Raw genomic sequence first — 27,676 nt, 5'->3', positions numbered from 1 at the left:
CCCCACCCCCAACACACACATTGTCAGATGCTGGAGCAGAGTCTGGGTTAAGAATAACATAGAAAAAAAAAAACAGATGAAAATAATACTAACTAGCTTTAACTGCATCCTGAGGGCATATCTGATCCACCTTTTCATTCCTTGACAGCATTCTACATAGTTTTTTGTAAATAGTAGTCACCCAAGAAAAACTTTAACCCATATCCTTTCCACTATACCATACTTGCTGTAGGTTAATCAAAAGGTCTTGCAATCTTCTCATCCTGTTCATGCCTCTTTGATGAGGACGCTTGGCTGACGAAGGGTATAACCCTATGGTTTAAATTTGAGCCATCAAAACTCCATGTCAAGGGTCCACTCATCAACCGTCTTTAAGGTACTCATTTATTATTGAGGGAGATGCACTATACATTATATTACTATTTTCTAGAGTAAAACTTATATGACTTTCTGTAACAATTATAAGTACCAATAGGAGTGAGGGAGCATAGAGGAAATCAAGCATATCCAAGAAAATGTGGAATTTCCAGAAACCCTGGACATTAAGGTTAAGACCAGGGATTTGGCAACAGACAGAACTAATTTATATTTGTTCTCCTTCTTTGCTGTGCAACTTTGGGCAATAACATGAACTATCTAACCTTGGTTTCATTAACTGTAAAATGGGGGTAATAATGATACTCCCTCATAGATATTATGAGATCTAAATTCTCATCACCATCTTCTTGTCCTCAGGATACCTGAATCCATTACATCATCAAGGACTCATAAGAAGATCTGAGTGTGTTGTGGAGGTGGGCATAGAATGGGGGCATCCATTTATGAGGGAAGGGGCAGAAACAGGGAATTTTAGGAATAGAGAAAAGTGTTATAATCTTATAAAGGGCCAACACTGGGGTTCATTCAACACAGGCCTTTTAGAAATAGGGAAACTCTCTGCTGACCTGGATTCACAGCAACCAGAAACACAGAAACCCCTTCCTGATGACTAACTCAGAGCCCTCCTTAACAGGAAGAGAGGGATGAAACAGTTGAGAAGCCACAGGACCTGGTTAAGAGCTTTGTCTGGAGAGTAAGAACTATAAAGTTAATTTACATGAGAATATATATTTATGTGACAGAGGTCACTAGAAGCTACCAAATATCCTGTTTGTTGTAAAGTTCTATTCAGTTCACATTGCATTTTCTCATTATTTTACCCATGAATCAGACTCTTTTTTTTTTTAAAGTGTGGGATCCATCATCTGAAAGGCCAAATCTGCATTTTTAAGAAAATTAAGGGGGAGTTCCCTGGTGGTCTACTGGGTAGGTAGGATTCGGCGCTTTCACTGCCGTGGCCCGGGTTCAATCCCTGGTTGGGGAACTGAGATCCCATCCCACAAGCCACACCGCATGGCCAAAAAAAATTAAAAAATAAAAATAAAAATAGAAGCATGTACAAGATGTAATCTGAAGAAAATTAAGGGGGAAAAGTATATGAAGTAAGCCATCTGTTCTGAAACAATACAGTTATACAATGTTTTAAAATACAGTGGAAGACACTAGAATGTGATGATACCTTTTAAGAGTCCGTTTTTAAAATAAAGGATGCCATAATGTAAAATACATGAAAGTACAATTTAAAAAATAATAAAAATACAATTTTGATAATGGAAATTCCTTCTTACCTCTTAACAAGCATCACCAAAAAGCATCAGTTTACCATAGAGGATGTTCACCAGCAATAGTCTGGGCTTCCTACTTATTGAGAAAATCGTATAAAAAATGAAGAAAATACATGAAGAATAAGAAAATCTAAAAGATGGCTTTCTTCATCAAGGAAGGACAAAGGTAAAAAGCCATCTCAGGCATTTTATAATCACTTAGAACCAAAAAATTCAGGGTTAAGAATTTAAACAAGTTAGCTATCACAATGTTTGCCTTAATTTTTTTAGCTACAAGATAGGATTATGTGGATAGTAGAAAGATGGAGATGCATCTAGTGAGGTTTATAAAATTATAAATCTTAAAATCTGGAGTACTTTTCCTGATGCTTATATTTTGTTCCCATTTTTCTGACATTAAAATGGCCTTTCTTATATAAAATGATGGCAATAATAAAGAGCGATCAATTTAAAATATAATTTGTATGTGGGTTTATTATTTTTAGACTTCTTACTTGGTGAAATTAAGTTGTCAATCCCATGTCAGGCCCCTGATTTTTTAAATTCTAATGTTGGTCAGGGAAATCTACAAGTCTTGCAGCCTCTGCATGTAGGAAATCACACATGGAAAGGACACCAACACCCAACAGGTTCCAGTGATTTCCAAAGTCCTTTGAGGCACTTTTATATATTTTCTGAAAAATTTAGACCTGAGGAGCAAGGAGAAGGGGTAGTAACTTTTGCAGAACAGGAAGACTGTTTTGCAGAACAGTGTACTGCAGGTGCTAACTAAATGTGAAAAAATGACACCACTTAACTTTTGAAAGATTTCCTACAGTGGAGAGTGATGACTGAAAGTAGGCCGCTGAAAGCTCAGAGCAAGTGGAATTTCAAGGTCCTCAAGCACTAAGAGGGCTGAAAGATCCACAGATCCCAAAAGCAGACATATGGATACTTTATACAAAGTACTCTTTTAGGTAAAAGACAAAGCTTGGCTCCTTGAAAATGTTCCCAATGCTGATATGGCGTTTCTTACACTTGCTGCACTATTTACTAAGGGAAACGCACATGCCTTCAGCTTTGAGCGAACTGTCCTAAGCCAGGTGTTAGCAGGACTGGCATCACGGGTGTGGGCCTGCGTGACTGCAGAGTCCCGCACTTAGTATTATGCTCTGCTCTCACTGTCTTTACATTCTAATTTTTGAATGTGGAGCCCCATTTTCACTTTGCACTGGGCCCCACAAATTGTGTAGCTGACTGTGGGTCTCAGGCTGCATGCTCCCCCACCTTCGGGGCACAACGTATGACAGGCATTTCAATTGTGTTCTTTGATGTGGGGCTTTACCTGGCTAGGGCTACGCAGGCTGCAGAATCTGCTGGCAGAAGAGGGGCAGAGAATTTGTTCACACTGTTGTCATGGCCGCAGCTCAGGGGGTCTCACTCAGTTTAACCACAAATCCGCATGCTCTGGGCCTCTTCAAACTAGAGTACAGGATCTAAGGTGACTATGATATTCATTCAGCTGCCCATTCGACATCTAACAATGCATAAGTAGTTTTATAGAAATCATGCGGTGTGTAACATGGCAGTAAATGAAACAGGAGGCAAACATTAGACAAAGATACATGTGAGTTGTGGGTTCACACACCTTTAAAGAGAGTGGACTGACGCAAGGGCTTGGTACTACTCTATGCTTGGAGAAAAGAGTAGATAGTTCAATACTTTGAGCCACAGATTTCTTATCTGAAAACTGTGGGAAAACAATACCTACTTAACAGATATTTTAAATCAAATCAAATCAAATTTATGAAACCTTTCAATAAAGCCACATGGCACCATAGGTAGGGGCAGAGGACAGCTGGCTTAGGTTCTAGGCCCAGCTCAGCCTCTTATGGGTAAACTTCAAACCTGGTCTCCATTTTCTCTTCTTTACAGTGGGGCTAAAGCTAGCACCTATCTCTTGGGGGGGGCGGGGGGGGGGCTGTGAGAATTATACAAGATAATCCATATAAGGTGCTTAGCAAACTGCCTGGCATAGAATAGGATGCAATTATAATTAGCTGTTTATTATTAGGAAGTATTTTATAAGAACTTGTGGATGTTTATTATTGTTTCTGTTCTTACTGATTTCCAATAAAAAGGAAAATGGATTTGAAGTCTTAACCTATATTAAATATGGCATTTGTCTGGCTAAATGAGTTTTTAAAAAAACATAGTTTGAGACAATTATCACTACTGAACAGGACGGTTTATTCATCCGATAAAGGAGACAAGGACCTCTGTTAGGCAGGGAACCATTTGCAAGCCATGAGGTAATTAGGTAAAATTTTAATTAAAAGTTAAATGCTCTCCAATCTAGCAACATCCATAATTCATTCACTTGATGGATTCAGCAGTTACCGTATGCCAGACCGTGCAGATACAGACTGTAACTGGGCAAATCTCCACTTGAGAGGTGCTCACCATCCGGTGCAGGGGACAGGTGAGTCAAGAGGCGGGCAGTGGAGAGGGTGTGAAGGTTAGAAGAGAGTTTACATGGGGCAGAGGAACACAGAGGAGCACGTGCTTAACTCAACCAGCATCTACGAGTCACTGGTGATTCTCCCAGTACCATCATGTTTAACCTTCATGTTCAATTGATATCAATTCAAATATCAATTTGAATTGATATTCAAGAAGTTCGTTCAATAAGTACTTAAAGATTTCCTATAATGTGTCTGGCTCTGTTTCAAATGCTGAGATGAAAGGACCAATGTCCTAAGTTTATTCCCTTGTTCCTAACCTAATCTCATGATTTAGGGTGGAGATTACCTCAATTTTTCCATGCCCTCATCTCTCACCTGTTCTCTCCTGTGAACATTCTGTGTTGTGCCTTTTATTGTTCTGCCCTCTTTTGTAGCTAGAGCTGTTCAGATTGTTCTTGGAAGTAGTAATTTTGGGCTAACAGGCTAAAGTACCTCCTCTGGAGATGTGAAATTTCTGGAAATATGATTACCATGGGGTGGGGGTGAGGATCAGAACCCAGGCTGGTAGAGTGATTCTTGAGTGCCTTCAGGGCAGAAAAGATGCCCTACTAATCTTTTTATTTCCCAGGGCATAGTATAGCATAAGATGGATGGTTGTGGCTCTGAAACAGTTTTCTGGATGAATGAGTGAGTGAGCAAGTGAATGAATGAGGGTCTGCCATTAATAAAAATGATATCTGATTCTAGATCTTGGGATAGAGGGATAGATAAAAAAAATGTGATGGTCAATGGTAGGGTCGTCCATGGTACTATTGTCCCTCTTCCTATAGAAATCTAAAATTTAAAAACCTTTTAAAATCGGGGCCAGCCTATGACTTTAGGTGAAGGAGAAACCTCCACCAGATCCCCAATGACTCCTCCTCCTTTCTATTTCTGGCACAAAATTAGCTGCCTGAAGACAAAGCCTTTTGTTCCACAATTAAGGATGCAATTAAAAATGCAAATGCCTGAAAGAGTGCACATAATGCTAATGAGTCTCAGAGTATAAATGAAGAATCAAAATCTATTCCGCTTTAAAGGAGGCAGGCTTAGGAGGCAGGCTCTGAGCAATGGAAGGGGTAAAGGTCCTCCCCTTTACCTAACGGGCCCATCTGGCAGGCTCTTTCATAGACTTAGTTTAACTTAATCCTAACAAGCCTGTGAACCAGGTATTATGTCCATTTTATAAACGAGAAACTCAAGTTTCAGCAATTGAGCAACTGTGAAGTCTGGACCAGAAGCCAGGTCTACCTTGAGGAAGTCAGTATAAAGCATAAACCAAACAGAAGGTCTATCAATATGAATGTAACCTCTGCCCCTACAGGATTAACTTCCTCCTCACTGTACTGTAGTACCGTGGGCATGGGCTCCAGTGAGAGACACCCCTGGGTAGAGAATATGGCTTGGCCACATAGCACCATGTATAGGTTATTTTTCCTTCTACAAGGTTCCTCCTCTGTAGAATGGGGATAATAATCATAATTATGTCATAGCACTGTTATAAGGTTTAAGGTTTAAATGAAGTCAGGAGTAAAGCACTGGTACACAAGCTCTGGCCTCTCAGTGTGGTTCCAGCTGCCTATCCTGACTTTGCAATGCCCTCTCCAGATCTCTCTGGCTTCCCAAGTCTAGACTATCTCCAGACTTTCTGCCTCATTTTGTTAAACTGTTTCAGGTACCTGGTCATGTCTCCCCCAATAAGATTTTAAGAGAGATAAGAAACTCTGAATCCAAGGTGCTACAATACATTGTATTTCTGAAAGAATAAATGATAATTTTGCCAAATAAGAATATATGAGTGAGTGAATGAATGGCAGGCAGTAAAAATGCCATTGTAGGCCAGCCCTGTGCCAAGCACTGGGCAGGGAATGCACACAGGATTGAAACATGTCCTCTGGGGACAGCTGCTGAGAGCATGTTGGTCCAAGGTTGGAAGGGAAGAAGGTAAAAACCTGACTTATAATAAAGTTCACAGATTTCATGGCTTTGCCTTAAATGACCTGGAGAAATCCATAGCCAAGTGAAGTTGGAAGCAGCTTTGCACTGGAGCAAAGTTCCCTGACTGGCTTTATTCCACATTCTTCCTTTGCATCCCCAGGTTACTGACCAGCAGTACAGTGGGAGAAGGAAGTAGAGTGGAAGGATGTGTTACTGTTTAAAGAAGAAGAAGAAAAAAGACCAGGGTCTCTTACTTATATGATGATGTTGCTTTCCCCTCCCACCAAAATCAATCAGGTAAGAACATCTTTCCTCTAGAATGAAAACCCATCAGGATAAAGAATCCTGGGTGAGATTTGTTTGCTCAAGACTTGCTTCAATGTAACTCCCAGTCCTATGTCCCTAGAACAGGAAGATTAAGGGTGCTGAGAACGAGAAAATGGATGAAGTTCACCCTGAACCCAGCCCCTACCCCAAGTCCTCTTGCTAAGAGGGTACAGGCTGTGTGTCATGGTCTAAATGTATTATTGAATTAGGCCTCAGTTGAAAGAGGGTCACAGAGTTCAGCAGGCAAATGAAGCAGCCTGAAAGGCCCTGCAGAGCCCGATGTGTCCTGGAAATCCCAGTACCAGTAGGTAGTTCCTGCGTCCTCAGGACACAGCCAGACTCCACACGCTTGGTATTGGGTTTCCGTAGGACTGACTGCTCAAAGGTCTTGGCTTATCTTCTAATTTTTTTCTTTCACATCTGTATAGGAAAGAGAGTCTAGGAATTAATTCATCCAACAAATATTTACTAAGGAGACTTCCTTATGCCAAGCACTGTGGCATAAGGCACTAAGGATATAATAAAATTAAGACATTAACTGGGATTTGCAGGTCCAGTATTGATGGTATTGCCATTTCAAGGAGCTTTCCCATGAAGCTGTAATAAAGACCAGAGTGATCACTATTTTAATAGCTGAGTTTTAAATACCAGTGGTCTTCTGGGTAGATTTCATTGTAGGAAGCCTTATAGGCATAATGTAAAGATTAAAATAGGTTAATAAGTGCAAGGCATATAACACATGAGGTATCATAAAAGGACAGCTACAATAATGATGTGCATACTACTTGAATTGCCTGCAGATATGGACAGTGAGAATCCTGAGGGAAGGAGGTCTGTGCTCTTACTCATCTCTGTATCCTTAGCATCTACGGCAGACTGGTATATTGTAGGTAAGTACGTGAAACCATGTTTGTTGAATGAAAGAATCAATGCCCTGATGAATCTATGTGTAAAAACCTTATGTTAAACAATGGGGCAGGAGGCAGACCTCAGCATTTGTTATATTATATAGCCTTTGAAGCAAAAACTGTCAAGGAAAGTAGAAAGTTTGAGTTACCAGTTTAAAATGTGGACTTAGAACCACTGTAAAAAGAGGTAAATCCTTCAAATTCAGAACAGAAAACCATGAGCAGGGGGCTTAGAGCAGCTGAAGAATGCAGAGGAAAAATGCAAGAAATTGCGAGGATAGGGACGCTGATAACACCCATGAGGAAGTGGAAGGGCCACGTGTAAGCAAAGCAACCCTTTCTTCTTAGCTGTGTCTCCAACTGAATTCTTTTTAGATTCTGCCTCTGGACAGACCCTTGTGGGGGATGAGAAATGCCTGATGAGTTGACAGAGCTGGGCACTCTGGAGCCATAGAATCCTGGCCTTTCCCTTTGGCTTTCATGGGGTCCAGAGGACTGAAAACATAAAAGGTCTCCAGGAAGTCTATCCTCTTTCCCTTGATGAAGGAAAGCCAAGGCACAGGGAGACTCACCCACTGCTGAGAAAAGTGTCTCGTTCACAAACAATTCTACAGTCTCTCTGTCCTGCAGGGGACAGGTTGCCTTTCTAATAAATGATAAATACCACTGACATTAATCAACTGCTTCGTATGCGCCAGGTATTTAAATTCACCATTTTACTTAATCCTCACAACCACTTTGTGGTATCTTATTACTAATTTCACAGATAAAGACGCTAAGGCCAGAGAGACTGACTTGTCCAAGATCACTGAGCTAGTAAGTGGCAGAAGCAAGATTCAAATGTTTGTCTGTCCAGCACAATCCAGCAACCGTGCTCTTAAATAAGCACTGTTCTCTACTGCCTCACACACAGGACCTGAATGTCTAGCTCACGTCCAGTCCCGTTCTGTGAGCTTGGGGGCAAATATTTAACTTCTCTGAGTCTCACTTTCTTCACCTGTAAAATAGAGGAAATATCCCCTGATTCTTCGAGGTGTTGCGAGAATCATACGGGGAAATATATGCCAAACACTAACATAATGGGTGACCCACAGAAGATGCTTGACAAACATTTCCCTCCACTTCTACTTCCTCATCTATGCCAGGGAGAACCGCCTTCCAAGTTGGCTAGAACACCAAGGGTCTGGGGATCCCAGAGATACTAACTATAACGCAGTGAAGATGAGTTCTCCTGCCTGTGTACTGTGTCATCTGCCTGGACTGCTCCTCCTTGTTTACTCCATCTGCAAGCTGTAGATCACAACCCATTAGTGAGTTATTAAATCAAGTTAATGAGTTGTGACCTCCACTTTTTAAAAAAAGAGGAAGACAGAATGGAAAATAGCAAAGTTTACTGTACATAAAACGTATACTTTAATGAAATTTTTCTTTCAGCCTTATGTGCATATGTATTTACCGGGTCATGATGAATAATGTATTTCTTACTTTGAGTAAAGAGGTTTGAAGGCCTCTGGATTAACTCATATAAAATCTTCAAGAATCAATTCAGATATCCTTATATAAGGCAGCAGTAAAGGTTCTCGGCCTTTCTAGAGCTAACTTTTCACACCACACTGCACTGTGATTGTCTTCCCCTCATCTGTCGCCCCCACTAGATGTGAGTTCCTTGGGGACACGAAACATGACTTCTACTGCTGGGTCCTCAATGTCCATTATAGGTCCTGGCACAGAATATACACTCAAAAAATGCTTGACGAATGCATAAATAAATTATAGTAACTGACTAAATATAAATTCACAAAATGCTCCAAATATGAAGCAAACAAACAAACAAAACCCAAATTCACAACAGAAAGCTTATTCACTTAACTCTCAAAGTCGATACCTTTTATTAACAAATGAACATGGGCCAAGTTTCTCTTTTATATTCTTTCCTGGGACCTTTTACTCCCCATTGGTGGACTTACCTGCTTTTCTTTCTTCCCCTCTCCATTCTCCCAGTGTCCTGGGTGCTCTTGCTCTCTTTTATCAGAAGAAAGGATCTCTCTTTAGCCATTTGCACTTCTGTGTGAATTGAATCCCCTGTATCTCTGACCTTTCTTCATAGCTTTTAGATATAAAGGTGCATTCCTATTAGTAGCAGGAAAAGCCTTGTTCTGCTATAGGGATGCATTTAACAACCGATGAGAAGAAGGGGAGTGCATATTTTAGAGGTAGGGAGACCTCAACCTGCCCATATGGGGAGCCCCAAAGTACATGCAACGAAACCCGAAACCCGTATTCCAGTGGTTCAGGAGCCCAAGTGAATCTATGGCTGAAGAACTGATAATGTACTTGTGGAGCATTTTGAAAAATATTTTATTCAAATTTTTAATATTTTATTTACTTTTAAGGTTCTACAACTACATATGTTTCACAATGCAGGAAATACACAATACGCATAGATCACTAAATCAAATAGATGCAAATCACTAGCATACAACATGTACAGTATTATCATTAGCGACAATCAACTCCATTTGCATGGCACTACCAAAGCACTTCAAGCACCTTACAAAAAAGATTAAAAGAAGGAAAATGATTACAACTAGATTGGTAAATAGAGAGGGTTGGCTCAAGTTTACAACACCGCCTGGCTCAGATGTGCTAGTTCCCTCCCTCTCTCTTCCACACTGTCAGGCAAATAAATCGCCATCACCAGGGAGGACCACTTCTAGTAGGGGAATGAGGCCAACTTCTGCGCAATCCTGAGAAGACGCACTCACTGTCTTGGACACGGTCAGCGCAGGGCTAATGTTGGGAGTGTGAGGTGTGAGAGAGAGAGAGTGTGTGCGTGTGCATGTGTTGTGTACATAGGGAAGAGGAGGTAACTCCAAGGGAAAGGGTGGTTTTGTGGTGCAAACAAATGTTCTACTAAGTCAGCTAAATTGTTTACTACAGAACAAAGAAGCTGCTTGCTTTCTGGTTTAGGTTTCGGCTTCATGGAAAAATATGAATAGTACTAAAGAAATCCCCTATGAAATCCCTATAGTACAGTTTATCCTGCGTAAAAACCCCAAAGAGGTTTCTGTTTGAATTTCTCCTCTCAGCTAATCTACTCCTTAATCCAAGAGTCGGCCACTGTGCTGACGGAAGCACACTGGGATTCATAGCCAAAGTGCATTCAACAGCTGATACGCATAAGCTGAGCCCTGGGCAGGTGGAGTGATGTGGCACTGGGAGGCAGGACATCTAACTCTGCCACCAAATGGCTGTGGGGTCCCGGGCAAATCCCTTCCCCCCCGGGGCCTCAGTTTCCCCTTCTGCAAATTCAACAGTGGGCCTGGTGATAGCTAAGGTTCCAGCCCTAGAATTACATAAAGCTGAGCAGAATAAAGTGAATAATACTCCAGGGTGTCATTCTCAGATTAAAGAGACATGCTCACCATCTGATGTTTATATAATCAGAGAAATTCTGCTACTGATTTATTCTGAGACAGCAACTAGTTGACTTTCTAAAATAAGCACAATCAACTGGCACTAGTTCTATTCAAGCGATCTGGATGAAACAAGCATATCTATGAAAATCCTATAGCTAAAACTGGTGTAAAACAAACAAACAAACAAACATACTGAATCATTTTTAGTAAGAATCCCCTTTAGGCCTTGCCATTTCATTTCATTTTATTAATTAATGAAATTAATTAATTAATTTAAATTAATTTATCACATTGCATGAGAACAAGGCCAGGGGATCTTGTAAGTTCTTTCCCTCTGATTTTACTCTATTCATGGTCCATATCTTTTTCAATTCTATGCCTCTGAAAGTCATTTAGATACTGAGGTCGGCCCTCTACAAGACACTTTTGGTATCTTGTGAAGAAATAATTTGGGAAATTTCCCATGAAGTGTCAGCTATTTTCGAGCCTCATTTAAAAGTAGTTCCTCCTTTCAATATGACCTCCAACTATTAGAATGTTAACAAGGTAACATTCTTTATTACCTTAAGTCTTCATCTCTTTTGTATGTTATAGTTTTACTTACCATTTTAGAGAATAAAGGTCTGATTCTGAGTAACACTACTATTTCAAATAAGTCGATTAGTCTTATATAATAGCATCATAGCACTTCATTTAATTTTCCTAATCCTCCACAACTTAATTAAAAGGACTAAGCTATTACCAGTATATTTTTGGCAAACTCCTTCCAGTACATTGACATTTTTATGCATTCTCTTTTTTAACAAGATACCAACAATATGGTAATGTTTCCTTCCAGTTTTATTCTATATAACCATTCCATTTTTATTAGCTGATTTATCTCTAACCTACTAACCTAATTGGCTTTTCCTAATTTGCTACCCAAGACTAAAACATTTCAAGATTAGAAAATATTTTATATCACAAAGAATAGCAATACAACACAAGTAAGGAGAACAGAAACAGCTACTTTCCATCATATTTGTGACGTCACTAACAACATGTTCTAGGGTGGTCCTCAATAGTTCCTTTCACAGATTACACAGAAATGTATCAAAATAATCTTCCAAAATGCAGTTGAACAAATTTGGGACATTGATATTCTGGGGTTTTTTAATTTTAAATCTCAGGACTTCTGAGGTACTGGAACTCCCTGGAATAAGAAGGGACTCTATGCTTGTCAGAGAGGCCAGCAAATCAAGGCCTTCGAGAACCTGCCGCCTTCTGGAATCCTGCTCCCTTCTTGGCCCTGCTGTGCCTACCTAATACACACAAAAGATAACTTTATAGCCAAAGTGGAACCAACAGGACAAGTCAATCCAAGTACATAAATTAATGTCTATAACATGCACCTCATGTCAAGAAAAGACAGTGAAATTTCAGATCAGGAGGATATGACCCTAGGTGGGAGTCAGACCAGATCCTGAGGGAGAGAGAATACAGTAAGGATGGGCATGGTTCCTCCACTGATACCTGGATTCATCTGCACCATTAACTGGACATCACTCTCCCCCTTCGGCTGTTAATACTTACATTATTATTATTGTAAGTCATCATTCTTCTTAGTTGAATGATAGTGGAATGAGGAATAGTTTCCAACTGGAATTAGGAAGATTTTCTTAGATTTTATGAAAAACTAGGAATTAATCCTTTAATATGACATAAAATCCTCAAAGAAATATGGTGAATCATTATTATTATTATTATTATTTTTAAAGAATCAATTTTATTTATTTTTGGTTGTGTTGGGTCTTCATTGCTGCGCACGGGCTTTCTCTAGTTGCGGCGAGCAGGAGCTACTCTTCGTTGCAATGCGTGGGCTTCTCATTGCAGTGGCTTCTCTTGTTATGGAGCACTGGCTCTAGGCGTGCGGGCTTCAGTAGTTGTGGCACGTGGGCTCAGTAGTTGTGGCTCGTGGGCTCTAGAGCGGAGGCTCAGTACTTGTGGCGCACAGGCTTAGTTGCTCCGCGGCATGTGGGATCTTCCCGGACCAGGGCTCGAACCCGTGTCCCCTGCATTGGCAGGTGGATTCTTAACCACTGCGCCACCAGGGAAGTCCGTGGTGAATTATTTTTAGGAAAGAACTGGATACTTCAAATTCACTGAGTTTTTACAGTTTGCAAGTGTACAGTTTTCTGGGGTTTTTTTTTCAAGTGTAGTCAGCACTGATGAAGTATATTTTGGGAGGAATATAGAAGGCTTATGCTAAGAGGTGCATGTTATAGTTGAGTGATGATGGATCTTACTCAAGAGTTAACTATAGGGATGAAAGACCACAAGGCATTTCAAGTTCAATCAATCATCTTTTTTCTGGTAAATTAATGAGTTTTGTCAGGCAAGGAACAAGTAACTTTTGTGGTTTGAGAATCAACTGGTAATGAGATGCCACAGAAGAAAGTTATTCTACCAAAACTTTAAGAAAAAAACCACATAGCTCTTTGAGAGAGTACTTCTGATTTCCAATCAATACACCAAAGTTAATGCATAGATGTCAAGCAGGCCAGGAAGCAATATGAGAATACTTTCTTCCCATATTGATGGTAAGCAAATGTCCAGGGCTTTGGCCCACATATTCAATTTAAGATGTATCAGAACTGAAAATATTTCTTCTCATTATTTCTACTACAACCTATGCTAAGAACTTTACCCTGGATCACAACATGGTCAAAGAACTTGTTAAAAGCAGGGGCCTTTAACTAATTTAACATAATTAATGACATTTCAAAAATTTCTTCAGAATGGTTAAACTTAAGGTCTTACAGTGGTGTATTGACGAGCGTAGGTTAGTCAAGAACACGTGTCCCGTTGCTATAAGGCGTCACCTTTGTCTCCCCAGGCTGATGGCTCAGAAGTACAGATCACAGTAAGAAATACACTGTTGCCTACCTGACATAGAGAGAGCGTTTCTGATTGGTTCGCAGGGATCCGGACCCGGAGCTCATGCTGTGGTTCATCATCTGCTCTCGTAGGTCATGGATTTTGGCCTCAAATCGAGCGTAATCTGGGAATGGAAACGGAGGTGGCAAATTTGGTTCTGTGCCTTCAGCAAGTTAGAAATACTGCACACTCAAGGCAACCCTTCATCCCTGTTGTTGGTCCCTTTGCCAAGCCATGGGGAGATGCACAATGCAAGAATGGAGGAACACAGAAGGTTCACTTTCATATTATTTATTTGGAGACATTCACAAGAGGGAAAGAACAAACCAGTTACTTCCCAAAAGGTAACTCAAAAACATACCACCACCAAATCCCAATATATGAAAAGTCCATGGGGAAGGAGGTGGGTGTTTTTATAAATGGGCTACACAAGGTATCCTTGTTGGTGACGGAAATGCTTCCTGTCTTGACTGTGGTCATGGATACAGGTACTTGCACGTGTGATAAAATGGCACAGAACTCACTACACATACACACACACACACATACAAATGATTACAAGTAAAGCTGGGAAAACTGGAATAAATTTGATGGATTATGTCTATGTCAACATCCTGCTTGTGATAGCATGCTACAGAGTTCTAAAATGTTACCACTGGGAAAAACTGAGTAAAAGGTACATAGGATTTCCCTGTATTGTTTCTTACAACTGCATGTGAATCTATAATTATCTCTAAATAATAGGCTTAATTTAGAAATGAGAGGGTAAAAAACCCCAAAAGTTCATGGGATTACCAATAGTATAGGGGCTGAGGTGAGTCTCTAGTTACCCTCAGCCAGACAGACCAGAGTATCAAGTGTTTGGTGATGAACTGTGTAAAAAACGCCATTTAATTTTGCTAAGTTTTTTTTCCCCCTGGGGGGCTCTTAGAAGCTGATTACTTGGGATCATACCTCAACTTTGCCTTATAGCTTTAATATAAAACATCACATGCCAAACTTCATCAATTCTAACACACACAATATATTTAAATCAGCTTCTCAGGAGATCAGGGTTAGAAAACAGTAAATCTATTTTAGAAACATTCAAAGAAAAAATATATGGGTCTAAAAAAATCAAGGAAATATAATTATTAAAATACGCTATATCATCACAGGAAAAAATTTTTCACCATATCAATCCAATAAAAATAAAGAAAGAAAAATAGGTTTTAAGACACTTAGTAAAACAATGAGCAGAGAAAAAGAAATGGCTTTTGAAGTTTCCGTGTTCTTGATCCCAACTTGGTCTGTCACCTCCCTGGCACAACTGTGTCTTGCTTTCGGAGAATTTAAAGTATGAAGAATTTTCACAGAGGTCCTTAATACATTTCAGAAAACAATGTGATTTTCAATTCAATTTATTCATAACTTTTCACAAAAACAAGAATGACTAAATGAATATAATACAAGATGATCTACTTACAGTGTACTTCAAATTTTTTATAATAAAAAGTTCCAAAAAATTAAATTTAAATTCAATTTACTGAATATCTGTTGGCTGTTGTGGCATGGAATTTCATAAAGAAAATGATTTGACCTTGGTTTTCAATGATAGACAACAATAAATTCTGAATGTTAAATATTTTTAAAGTTTAGTGCTCTACAGACAACACTAACTGACGGGAAATTTCTGGTGCTTAGGCGAAGTCTGATATTACCTAGATTTGGAAGACTTCCTGTTCAAAACTTCTCTTTGAATAATTAAATCCTAAATGTTTAAATAAGCAGAATACCTATTTAACCTAAAATCTATTAACCATAATTTAAGATATTTATTTCATTTCATTCTAGCAGAGAGAGAAAACATTTACAACCATAAATATGATGCTATATGCAGATTTAAATCATTCTGAGCAAGTCATATTTTCTTGCCATCCTATTAATATCCAATTAATATTTATTGCCAGCCACATGGCAGATGCCGTGCTCAGGGCTTCATAGGCATTATTTCATTTCTTATTTACATTACAAAACGAAGTCCATGGATGTTGTAAAAATGTGAACCGTATAGAAAAACACAGAATAAAAAATGAGAGGTCCCCACCCCCCCTTCTTCTCTCTCACTGCTGTCCTTCCCTATAGCATAGCCTATAGGTACACAGCTGGCGGGTGCTGGACTTCCGCAGACATTTCTCAATTCATTTGAATATATACATACTCCCCCACACATATGAGATCTTAATTATATATTATGCTTATGTTTTTTCCTCCCTTTTTAACAGTGTAACTTGGATCTTTTCCTACCCTCTCTCAAATAATAAGTATCATGTTTCTTAATACCCTTAATTACATTCCACAGTTTAGACTATAATTTATTTAACAATTCCCATATGACAGCCTTTGGTGTCAGACAGGGATCTTGGTGTACGTGAGCACATTCATGGCAGGTCTGTACAGCACTACAGCATGAGTACCAGTCAAAGCTTTGCACAGAGTCACACAGCCCCCATTAGCATTTTTTGGAGAAAATAATCTAGCCTGGAACACAGAGCTGGAACTCTCCGTTCCTTCTGAGCCATGCTCCACACTGTCACCAGCTAAACACCACGCATCGCCCCTAAGAATCACTGAATCTGCCGTCTGTTCCCAGGACAACCCCTTTACCATTCGATGACTTTATTATCATGACAAAAACCTGAAATCCCACCTCCAAGCATCCCCCCCCACCAAAACACCTAATTCAGTGCCAGTCCTCGACTACATACGGCCACTTTGCTATTTTACTGTACTTATCACACCAAACTGCAGTCCTTTGCATCACTGCTTACCTTCCCCATTAGACTGAGCCCACCAAGGCTTTCCCTGTTCCTAACCTAGTGTCTGGTATGCAGGAGGCATTTAATAATAGGTGCTCAATAAACATTTTCTGAATGAATGAATGAATAAATAATGAATGAGGAAGTGAGCAGAACTGAAATGAATTCAGCTCTAAAATGCCTGTAGGACTGAAACTGCCTGTTTTCAATATTAAGGTTTTTTTTTTAAATGAAGAAAGACAAGATGCTTCTCCTCTAGGACTTTTTTTTTAAAGGCTAATTATTCTGCCTAATTTCAAGGCTTTACTTCTGTCTAATTACGGCCACTCCCAAATCCCACTGTTATTTTTACTATTCTCTTGGCAGTCTCTACGCTCTCCCCATCTCAGCCATGTCATACATTTTGGAAACAGTTCTCTGATACTTAACTTGTACGCGATCAGCACTTTATTCGGCTCTTCCTGTGTTCTCCTTACTGTATGGCTCATTAGATCCCCAAAATGTTTTCTACCATCCTTTTGAAATGTTTATTCTACATCGTATTCTATGGTGTTTACATTCCCCACTATGGATGGGGAGGTATTATATTGTGTGTTGTATTGTATTGTATTGTATTTGTCTTCATTGGAATCCATCTTGTTCTCAACTTCTCCACTTTGACAATCATGTTAAACACAAATCCTGTATTCAGAAGTGTTTATCCCTCTTTGCTCCTTTTTGAAAAAGAAAGCTTTACAAGTAATTTCATCAAAGCAAAAACAGTAAGATCTGAGTTTACAAATATAAATGGTGTGTGTGTATGCATGTGTGAGAGAGAGACAGAGACAGAGAGGAGAGGGGCTATGTCTCCAGCCTCTCATAGATAAACAAGTTTAAAGTTAGAAATGCTCTAGAAATAAACAAGAAAGTAGATACATAAATTGTGAAGTATGCCTTCTTTATGTTTTACAATAATATTAAAAACTACATTTTCAACAAGTTAAAAATCTAACACTACCACGTCCATTTAATCTTAATTCCCTCTTCTTTCCCCAAATGTTTCATTCACATCCATGCCCTCCCCTTCGGGATATTTTCCAATAAATTCCTAACACTCAGGAGAACATTCTAATGAGATTTTAAAGTGCTCAATCTTTATATATTCTAAAGGAAAATTCATGTTTACTGAGCACCTGCAATAGACTAGTTTCTGTGCTACATACTTAAAAATTATGTTATTTCTCCTAACAAAGCTCTGAGGTAAGCATATTATTTTAGAGGTGAGGAAACAGGTTCAGAGAGGTTAACTAACTTCACCGAAGTCACAAAGCTTCTAGGTAACAGAGCTCATTGGACATGGAGCTAGAATTCAACCCTGGATCTCTGTGAGGTCAGTCTGTCTCCATCACATCTTAGTACCTATTAAAACACCACAATTCTCCCTTAGAGCCTAAGGCCTCCTCAATTCTCTACCCCTCCCTCCTAAAATCTCACTCTCCTTCCTTTCACCTACTGTATTATGTGCATGCTGGTCCTCTCCTTTATTGTCCCATAAACTCCTTAGAGAGTGGGTATGCCTCACTCATCTCTGTTTCTCCAACCTCAAGGTCAATCATTCCTCCTTCCCTACACATGGGATTGTACTAGGTGCATAGCATATAGTTTTGAAAAAGAACCTAAAGGAGTTTACTTCTTGAATGGGACACTGACAAGGAAATTAAGCAGGATAATGCTGAGGTGGGAAACTGTATTAAAGAAGCAGGACCTTAAGCCACTATGGAAAACAGTATGGAGGCTCCTCAAAAAAATTAAAAATAGAATTGCCAGGACTTCCTTGGTGGTGCAGTGCTTAAGAATCTGCCTGCCAATGCAGGGGACAAGGGTTCGAGCTCTGGTCCGGGAAGATCCCACATGCTGTGGAGCAACTAAGCCCGTGCGCCACAACTACTGAGCCTGCACTCTAGCCCGTGTGCCTAGAGCCTGTGCTCCGCAACAAGGCAAGCCACCGCAGTGAGAAGCCCACACACCACAACAAAGAGTAGCCCCCGCTCGCCGCAACTAGAGAAAGCCCATGCACAGCAACGAAGACCCAGCACAGCCAAAAATAAATAAATAAATAAGTTAATTAATTAATTAATTTAAGAAAAAAGAATTGCCATATGATCCAGCAATCCCACTCCTGGGCATATATCTGGACAAAACTCTAATTCAAAAAGATACATGCACCTGTATGTTCATAGCAGCACTATCCACAATAGCCAAGACATGGAAACAACCTAAATGTCCATCAACAGATGAATGGATAAAGAAGATGTGGTACATATATACAATGGAATACTACTCAGCCATAAAAAGAATGAAATAATGTCGTTTGCAGCAACATGGATGCAACTAGAGATTATCATACTAAGTAAGTCAGAAAGAGAAAGACAAATACCATATATCACTTATATGTGGAATCTAAAATATAACACAAATGAAACAGAAACTGACTCACAGACACAGAGAACAGACTTGTGGTTGCCATGGGGGAGAAGGTTGGGGGAGGAATGGAGTGGGAGGTTGGGGTTAGCAGACATAAGCTTTTATATGTAGAAGGGATAAACAACAAGGTCCTAACATACAGCACAGGGAACTATATTCAATATCTTGTGCTAAACCATAATGGAAAAGAACATAAAAAAAAGAATGTATACATGTATAACTGAATCAGTTTGCTATCCAGCAGAAATTAACACAACACTGTAAATCAACTATACTTCAATTTTTAAAAGTACAAATCCACTGGAAAAAAAAGAAATATTACCTCTGGTTAGTTCTTTTTTCCCCTCTATAAATGATAAGCCATATTTTTGTTTAAATGCCACATTCCTGGGTATCTAAATCTAGTTGTTCCTGACTAGACATATTCATATTAGAATTACATCATTTGCTTTCACTTAGACATGATGAGTAATGATAGTAGACAGGGTAGAAGATTTGGATTATGTAGATAGGGTCAGAATCCTGGCTCTGCCATTTATTAGCTGTGCATTACTGTGAAAATTGGGCTCAATTTCCTCATAAGTAGAACAGGAATAATAACTGTACCTACTTCAAGACATGCTGGGAAGGTTACAAGAGAGAGCTGATGGACCTAAAGGGTTGGCTCTTGGTAATTACTGACAATTCCTCCTGTTAATTTTCACGTGTAATTCAACACCTATTCTTGTTCACTGCTTGCAGAAGTCATAACCCCTTTCTGTACCAGGTAAAATGGAAAGCTGTGTCTGCTCTCAGTACCCCGTAATACAGCCTTACTCTGCCTGTTATGAACTGATGTCTCTACCAGGCCAAAGAGCAATGATGGCCGTACTTGGGGACGCTTGGCACCAGTATGGAACTACTCACCTACTGGGCAACCACTAAATGGCTCCTCAGGGACCTCTCACAAATCCACAGTGATCTGGAGGTCAGGAGAATGATGCCCAATACCAAAGCTGCTGCCTTTTTCAGGAATATTAGTGACCTCATCCATCGGTATCATCTCAAGGCTTTAGCTACTGATGGACACTTGGATGGAGCAAGGGCAAGGGTGTGAATGCCATGTGCTACACATGAGAGGGGTCCCTGCCATATACCTGCTTCCCATGCAATTTGTCAAGTGTGAACAAGGAGACCCAGAAGCAAATTCACCCCATCATCCACGCAGGAAAGGAGGCACTGCCTCCTGTGAGGAGACTGGGGTCGTTTAATGCAATAGGATTAATCTGCATTGATTAAAGCTGAACAACTGCTCACATCTTCAAGGCTCGGATGGCCAGCCTTGTGCCTGAGAGAAGAAAATAATAAGCTCACTGGGTTAGACTACAGCACGAAGCCATGGGCATGTCGTCCTCGAAATGAGCTGGTGAGTGGCATACCCCTCCACAGCTGTGACCTCATCCAGCTGACTCATGATTGTCAGCTACCAGAGGAAGCAGTGAGCAGAGTAGGACAGGGAATTTTAGGCTGGGAGGCCAGCTTTAAACCTTAATCCTGTCATTTACTACCAACAGGGCCATGGAAAGTTTCTGAGCTTCAGTTTGCTCATCTGTAAATTGTGAGATTCCTCTCACAAAGTGGTGTGAGAATCAAAATGAGATTTGACATGAAGCATTTTGTAAATGTAAGATAGTTGTTTCTGTTGTTACTGTGGTGGCCCCTCTTAAGACAAATGCATATCCAGTCCTTAGTCACACTAATGGGGACGGTGGCATCCTATTCCTATTTGCTCATTATGGATATGTGTGCAGCTTTAACAACAACTGGTAAATCACTGGGCTGTAAGCAGGATTCTGTACATCCAAGCAGAACAGGCTGCTTTCCTGCCAAGTTATCCACTTCCACACTCCAGGGGAAGCAGTTTGAAGAGACCACCTGCTGCTCACCCAAGAAGTGATGCTTTTAATAGACAAACCTGAGCTAGAAGTTCTTGGTGGCTTATAAGCTAAGGAAGCCTGAGCTTTGGGGCACCTTCCAATAGGGTTGGGGCAAATATCAATGGTGTGCAGTCTACTGGAATCACAATATTGTTTACCTGGACATGACCACTGTTGTCACCAGGGCCAGGCAGAATAGTTTATACCTATTCTTAGCATAGCATCTGATCACTGTTCCAGCAATGAGATACAGGTGAGCAATTGTAAATGTTTCCATTTCTTTGGGGGAAATACCTTCCTTCATTTATTCAGCAAACATTTCTTCAGGGTTTATTACATGCCAGGCACAATGCTACTTGCTAGGGATACTGAATCCACTGGGCGGTTCTTTGCCTTAAGGAGCTCAAACACAGGCTCGTACATAGCCTTTAATTTTCTGGTTCCTTGGGGTGAATATAAAAAGAGCATCTGCCACTTAGATTTCTGCTCCTATATGTATATCAAGCACTTTCTAAATAGTAATGAGATACCTTCGAAGAAGCCAATTCAGTTAGATACATGTTACAACGGAGAAACTGAGGCAGGTTAAATCTTTGTGAAAGACTGTACGGTTACTGGTAGAGTGAGAAGAGCAACTAGGGTCTCAAAGCCGTACCCTGGAATCAAAGTTCTGGATTTGAGTCTTGGCTCTGAGTGATGTTGGGAAAATCCCTCAACCTCTCAGAGATGCTGTTTACTCCTTTGTAAAATGGGGAAATCTTCTCTGCACCTATACAAAGTTGTTCTGAATATCTAATACAGTGTACTTCATTTTCACCTTTTTAAGCAGTATTGATTTCAAAAAGCAGTGCCAATTAATAATAGTACTGTTTTTGGAGAGGGTGGACTCAACACTCACTCAGATTTCACAAGCTGACATGTATGGGTGTAAAAGGGGGAAAATGTTAGCCTTATAACCAATGTAATATGATAAATAAAAGTGCTTAAAACTAGAAAATTCCAAACATATATATCACTGCTCTTTCTCCACTAGACTCTTTTCTTTTTTTTTGCAAAAGATTATAGATAATTTTACTTTAAAAATTAAAAACTATGAGACCATACTGAAAAGTACATTCTTCAGAAAAATATGAGACATGTTATTCTCCACTAGACTCTTAACCAAATAGGCATGCATAGGAGGATGGCCATAGAATACTGGTTATATCTCAAGCCCAAGAAGCAATACTTTGTCACAATTCTTTTGTATAATGAATAATACAAAAATAATTCTATTTACTTGGAGCTCAGAAAAGAATCAAAAGTTCCCATTTCACCACCTCTTCTTTTTTCATTTGCCCTGAAATTTCAGAGCCAGACAGGCACAGAAGAGGCCCCACCACGCGGACTTCCCTAGTGGCGCAGTGGTTAAGAATCCGCCTGCCAATGCAGGGGACACGAGTTCAAGCCCTGGTCTGGGAAGATCCCACATGCCGCGGAGCAACTAAGCCCGTGCGCCACAACTACTGAGCCTGCACTCTAGGGCGCATAAGCCACAACTACTGAGCCCGTGCGCCACAACTACTGAAGCCTGCATGCCTAGAGCCTGTGCTCTGCAACAAGAGAAGCCACCATTATGAGAAGCCTGTGCACCACAATGAAGAGTAGCCCCCACTTGCCGCAACTAGAGAAAGCCCGCGTGCAGCAACAAAGACCCAACGCAGCCAAAAAAATAAATTAAATAAATAAATTAAAAAAAAAAAAAGAGGCCGCACCATGTTACATCAAACTTTAGAGACAGCTTTGGAGCTTTCAGACTCCAGCTGTTTTTCAGGTAGTCACGCTAGGAAGGCTGCTGTTTTTATAGACTGCTATAGGAGACTAGCTTCCCTCCCATATGTGTACTGGCATGCCCACCTGCCATCAAAAGAGCTAACCTCTGGCCACTGGAAGGATTTTCAGCCTGTGGATCTCCACAATTCTGCCTAAGGATTTAATTAGCCTTTTACCCCAACTCCTGACTTATCTCTCAGGTTGCCATCCTGCTTCTGTGTTAAAGTGGTGACATGGAATTTTCCACTGCCGAAGATTTACAGATGTTGTTTGGCTTACTTCTGATCCAAACTACTGTGTGTGTGTATGTGTGTGTGTGTGTGCATGTGCGTGCTGTGTGTGACACAGAGAGAGAGACAGGGAGACAGAGAGAAAGAGATAAACAGATTCAAAACTAAATTCCCTAGAATCCAACTATAACTGGGAAACCTAGACAATAGGGTGAGTCTGTTATCTTTTCTGAACTCCACAAAGGAAGAGGTCTCTAGCACTGAGCATTAAGAACTTAGTTATGGACGCCATGAGGGCAAGACGTTGTCATGCTTTTTCTGTATCCCCAATGTTTGGAACAGAGTGTGACACATAGTTAACAGTTAATATATGCTAATATAAATGTTTGCTAAATTGGGCAAGCTAAATAAAGACTTCAGGGGAAAAAAATGATCCTTTTGTTTGCTAAATCTACTACAATGTAGATCAGACCTTTTACAATAATTTTTAATAATATACTGAATTAAGATATGTTGTTTCTCTCTCTCTTTCTCAGAACAATTGGGATCATTTGTTTTGACTAGAACAATTTTTCGTGCATCCTGGCTGGAGACCCTTTAAAGAGGTTTCAGGAAATGCTCAGGAATTCTTTAATGTGTGAGATGAAGTAAGTTTTGTAGACAAACAACAGTCTGAATCCCCAAGCAGCTATTTCGTACAATACACGTATAACTCTGAAAATTAGATACATCAAATTTCAATTTGGCTTCATGCCAGCTTTGTTTTATGGATTCATAAAGGCAGATTTTCTTTGATTATCAGGATTATTGCAAAGTGGAGTCAGCACAGAAGCTTCTTGAATTTGGCAAAGCCTGTGTCTTCAGGCAACTGGGAGTAGCCTGGTGTAATTTTTTTCTTTTTAAAGCTCTGAAATAAACAGGTTTCAACTTTAAATCTTAAGTTCATCACTAATTCACAGGATGGATTTTGTGCAAGTTATTCAACCCAGAGAAGACTTGGTTTTCTCATATGTACAATAGGAAAACACCACCCGCCTCATCAGATTGCTTGAAAACTAAATGTGATAACATTTGTAAATGGAAAAGAAAAAAGACTAAGGTCTCTTGAAGCTTTATATTCCTCATTTATAAAATGGGGATAATGTTAACACCCTGCTTACATCACAAGGTTGTTGTAGGATCAAATGAAGAAACAGATATAAAAATGTTTGATAAACTGAATACCATATAAAGTGATGATAGCAACAGTTCATATCAATATAGCCTTTTAAAAATGTCCATTCTGCCTAGAATATTTCCTCAGTATCTGAAATTTGTCCCCAAAGCTGTGAAATTTGATTTCTGTCTTGGCTATGGAAATAAAGCCACATAGGGCATCATGCTTAAGAGAGGAGACGTGAAACTCTGAGGGGAAAATGGAAACTTCTGATATCATTAGGGCCCAGCTGACAATGGCAATTCTCTCTGAAGGTTTTGCTGGCAGGTTGGGTGAAAGGCTCAGAGCTGGGATGCACAGGCTGTAGTTAATTGATGTGATTCATAGCTAATGGTACATCAGAAGAAGGATCAAGGAGCTGTGCCTTCTAATTTAAGGCAAAGTGCTTAAGACTATATCCAACCAGATAAGAAATGCTTCCTTGGCAAATACAAATGTTAAATCTTTGCTGGATTTGTCCTGTTCCTTCTTTCGTATTAAAATCATGGAGCTAGAAGCTAAAATAATAATGTTCAAGCTTCCTGTGTTCTTCTGCAGTAATAATCAGTTAGATCTTGCCCAGTGAAAAGGATGATATTCTTGCCTAATTATAGACCAGGGCAGAGAAAGAAGATAAAGCAGTCTGGCTCTAGAGGTAGGCAGGTTGGCAGACCCCCTAGATATGACATAAGGAGTACAAATATCTGTCTTGCTTCCACAACATTCCTATCAGATTTATCCTTTAATAGCATCTTGAGAAATACATATACATATCATCTTGGAGGATAACCCACCATTCCTAGATAAATAGAAGCACAACAGGAAGAACACTAAGAGAAAACGGAGGCTTAGAGAGGCTAGACAATTCACCCAAGGTCACACAGCAGAGCTGGGATTTGAATCCAAGTCTAGTTCCAGCCTCAACCAGCTTTTTTCACTACACTGATACTACACTTTGCTCTACAAGTGACAGTGCTATTCCCTCTTTTGCTCCTGACATGTACAGGTCCGTGGCTATCTGGCTTGGTCACCCTAAGTAACCAGTTAATAACCAATTTCTGATAAAGCTATAGATTCATACCTATAGTGAATTCTATAAGGCAGGCTGGTAAGATCAAAACGAAAAGGCTTTGTTCAGTCTCTCCAATACACTTCCCAAATGAAAGCTTCTCAGTATGTCATTAGTGTGATTCTGGGTTTAAGACGCGAAGTCACCTGGAAACCATGGCTCCTTTTGGTGCAGGTTCACCAGACTTGGGGCTGACTGCCAGGTTCACTTGCTGCCCTCTGTCTAACGAGCACACACTGGGCACTTACAGGGTTGCGGGGAGGCAGGAGATGCTCAGGAGAGACAGCAATCAACCCTGCCTCCGATACTGCAGAATCTGCAACGATTTCGGGCATGGATTCCCAGGAGCGGCTGCAGAGAGCAGGGCCACGTCACCGCATGAAAAATAAGGCTGAGGGTAGGAGCACTTCATAAATCTAAACTTACATAATAGACTGTGGGGTTTTTTGTCTTTAAAAGTATTTCTTTCTTACTTTTTTGTTGTTAAAATGTCCTTTTTATACTTAAGAGGCATAACCACCAAATGTAACATATAGTGCTTGTTTGGATCCTGATTAGGAAAAAGAAAAATTTAAGTCATTATAAACTGCGTATTAAATCATACCAAGAATTATTTTAAATTCTGCTGGGTGTGATAATAGCATTGTGGTAATATAAGAACATGTTCTCTCTTTTTTCTTTATAGTTTCTGAGTACTGTAGGGATGAAAAGGGATAAATGTTGGATTTGTTTTAAAATACATCAGCAAAGAAAATACTTTAGGTGCTGTATGATGCAAATTGGCAAACTTGACCATTATTGAATATGGGTCACAAGTACATAAGCATTCTTTGTAAAATTCTAATTTTGCATATGCTTAAAAATGTTCGTAATAGAAACATTTAAATTGATTATTTAAAAAGATTAAACATCCTAATTTAATAAAGTTAAAAAGCTGGCAACATCAAGTCAGTCCTCCTCACTAGTATAGTGGGCAGGGAATGACAGGACCTGGCTCCTCCGGCTCTCTCCCCTGGGTACCCCTACAAGTGTCGCTCTGAGCCCTGGCTTGCTCATAGTAGAACAGGTATAGTACACCTAGACCTAGCATCGATTTGAGACTTCACTGAGGTAACAGCCATGAAAGTGCTATGCTGCTCAAATGCTTCTGTTCAGTCAGCAAACATTTGCTTAGCATCAACCATGGCGAGGCTCTGTGCTAGACACCAGTGATAAGATGATTAAAATGTGGTCTCTGCACACAAAGACTTTTCATTACCGCTATCTAATGTCTACATTGATTTCCACAGTGATGGCAATTCCACAACTAGCTCTAGCTTCTAGTTTGAATACTGTCTACAATTCTTAATAAAGGCAAGAAGGTCCCTGCTTAACTCCCCAGCTCATCTTTTTCTTAACGTCCCCAGCTCATCTTTTTCTTAACGTCCCCTCTCTTTTGGTTTCCTCAGATTCTAGCTTTCGAGATTTTCTCAGTTCCATTCTCTTCCATGCTGTTCCTTCTGCCTGGAACACCTTTCCTATCGGTCTCCATCTGGCTTCTTGTCTTTCCCATCTGTCTTCAACATCATGTCCTCAGACAGCTCCCTGACCTATGACAGGTCCTTCACATGCAACTGATATTACTCCTTTGCAGTACTTCACATACATGAAACTAATTATCTGTAAAGACTTGCTTATTATTTGTGTGGCACACGGTAGATGCCTGAGAAATGTTTGATAACTGATGGAGTGGAGCTGCTGGTGTGACTATTCCTCCTTCATCCTGATAAAAAAAGTGATCTAGCCATTTTGAAAATGCTGAAACTTTGATAAATATGTTCTATCCCTCCATGGCTCTCCCACTAAAAGAATTTTCATTTTCCAACTGAGGTAAAAGGAAGAATCGCCAAAGATATGGATTGAGAGAACTATTTATCCTCCACTTCTTTCTCATCATAATTATCTATTTCTGAATCCTAAAACCACCTAGCTAGATTCATCTCCAATCCTGATTACCTTTAACTTCTTGAGATGCTATGTGTGTTTCTATTTATTAGAAGTATTTTATGGCATGCAACCAGAAAAATCACATAATGGGAAATTACCCACAGCCCCCAAACACACAAACAGGAGCTGAACAGAACTTGAGCACAATTTATGGTAACAATTTCATCCTCAGTTTAGTTATTTTTACAGTGCAGAAAAAAAATTATATTGCTTATTTCACTATCTTTTTCCTATAAAATTGTTCCCTTGATTTTTGGCAAAATATCTATGAGAAAGTGAAGGTCTCCCTGGGTGTATAGGAAATTGAAATTGTCACTTATGTAAGGACAAAGTGTAACCCTAAACTGTCCTCTGCACAATATTGTTTGCTAAGAAATGGGAACTCTAAAACAAAGATAATATGGAACCAATGGGTGGCTTAAGGGATATATTATATTTGTCACTTAGCCAGCAGCGTTCTGATGAAGAGATGGGACAGTGACAGTAGAGAGATCAGAATCCTGGAGGTCACTTAGGGGTCTCTTTCAATGGTCCAGGTGAGAGATGGTGAGG

The 27,676-nt window shown here is 39.9% G+C and overlaps 1 protein-coding gene across 25 annotated transcripts in view; it reads right to left on the bottom strand.

Annotated features, from left to right (window-relative positions):
• The window catches only part of DLG2 (discs large MAGUK scaffold protein 2), a 2,066,111-nt gene that overhangs the window by 135,280 nt on the left and 1,903,155 nt on the right, over positions 1-27,676 (bottom strand). For all 25 annotated transcript variants that reach the window (XM_082410132.1, XM_082410117.1, XM_082410128.1 and 22 more), the window contains one exon: positions 13,665-13,779. In XM_082410132.1, coding sequence (XP_082266258.1) covers positions 13,665-13,779 — 115 coding nt within the window. The remainder of the gene's footprint in view (positions 1-13,664; positions 13,780-27,676) is intronic.

Source organism: Balaenoptera physalus, assembly GCF_965194825.1.
Source record: "Balaenoptera physalus genome assembly, chromosome: 10".
In the NCBI taxonomy this organism is placed as follows: domain Eukaryota; kingdom Metazoa; phylum Chordata; class Mammalia; order Artiodactyla; family Balaenopteridae; genus Balaenoptera; species Balaenoptera physalus.
The sequence above is the reverse complement of the archived record's forward strand: the minus strand, read 5'-3'. Positions and strand labels throughout refer to the sequence as shown.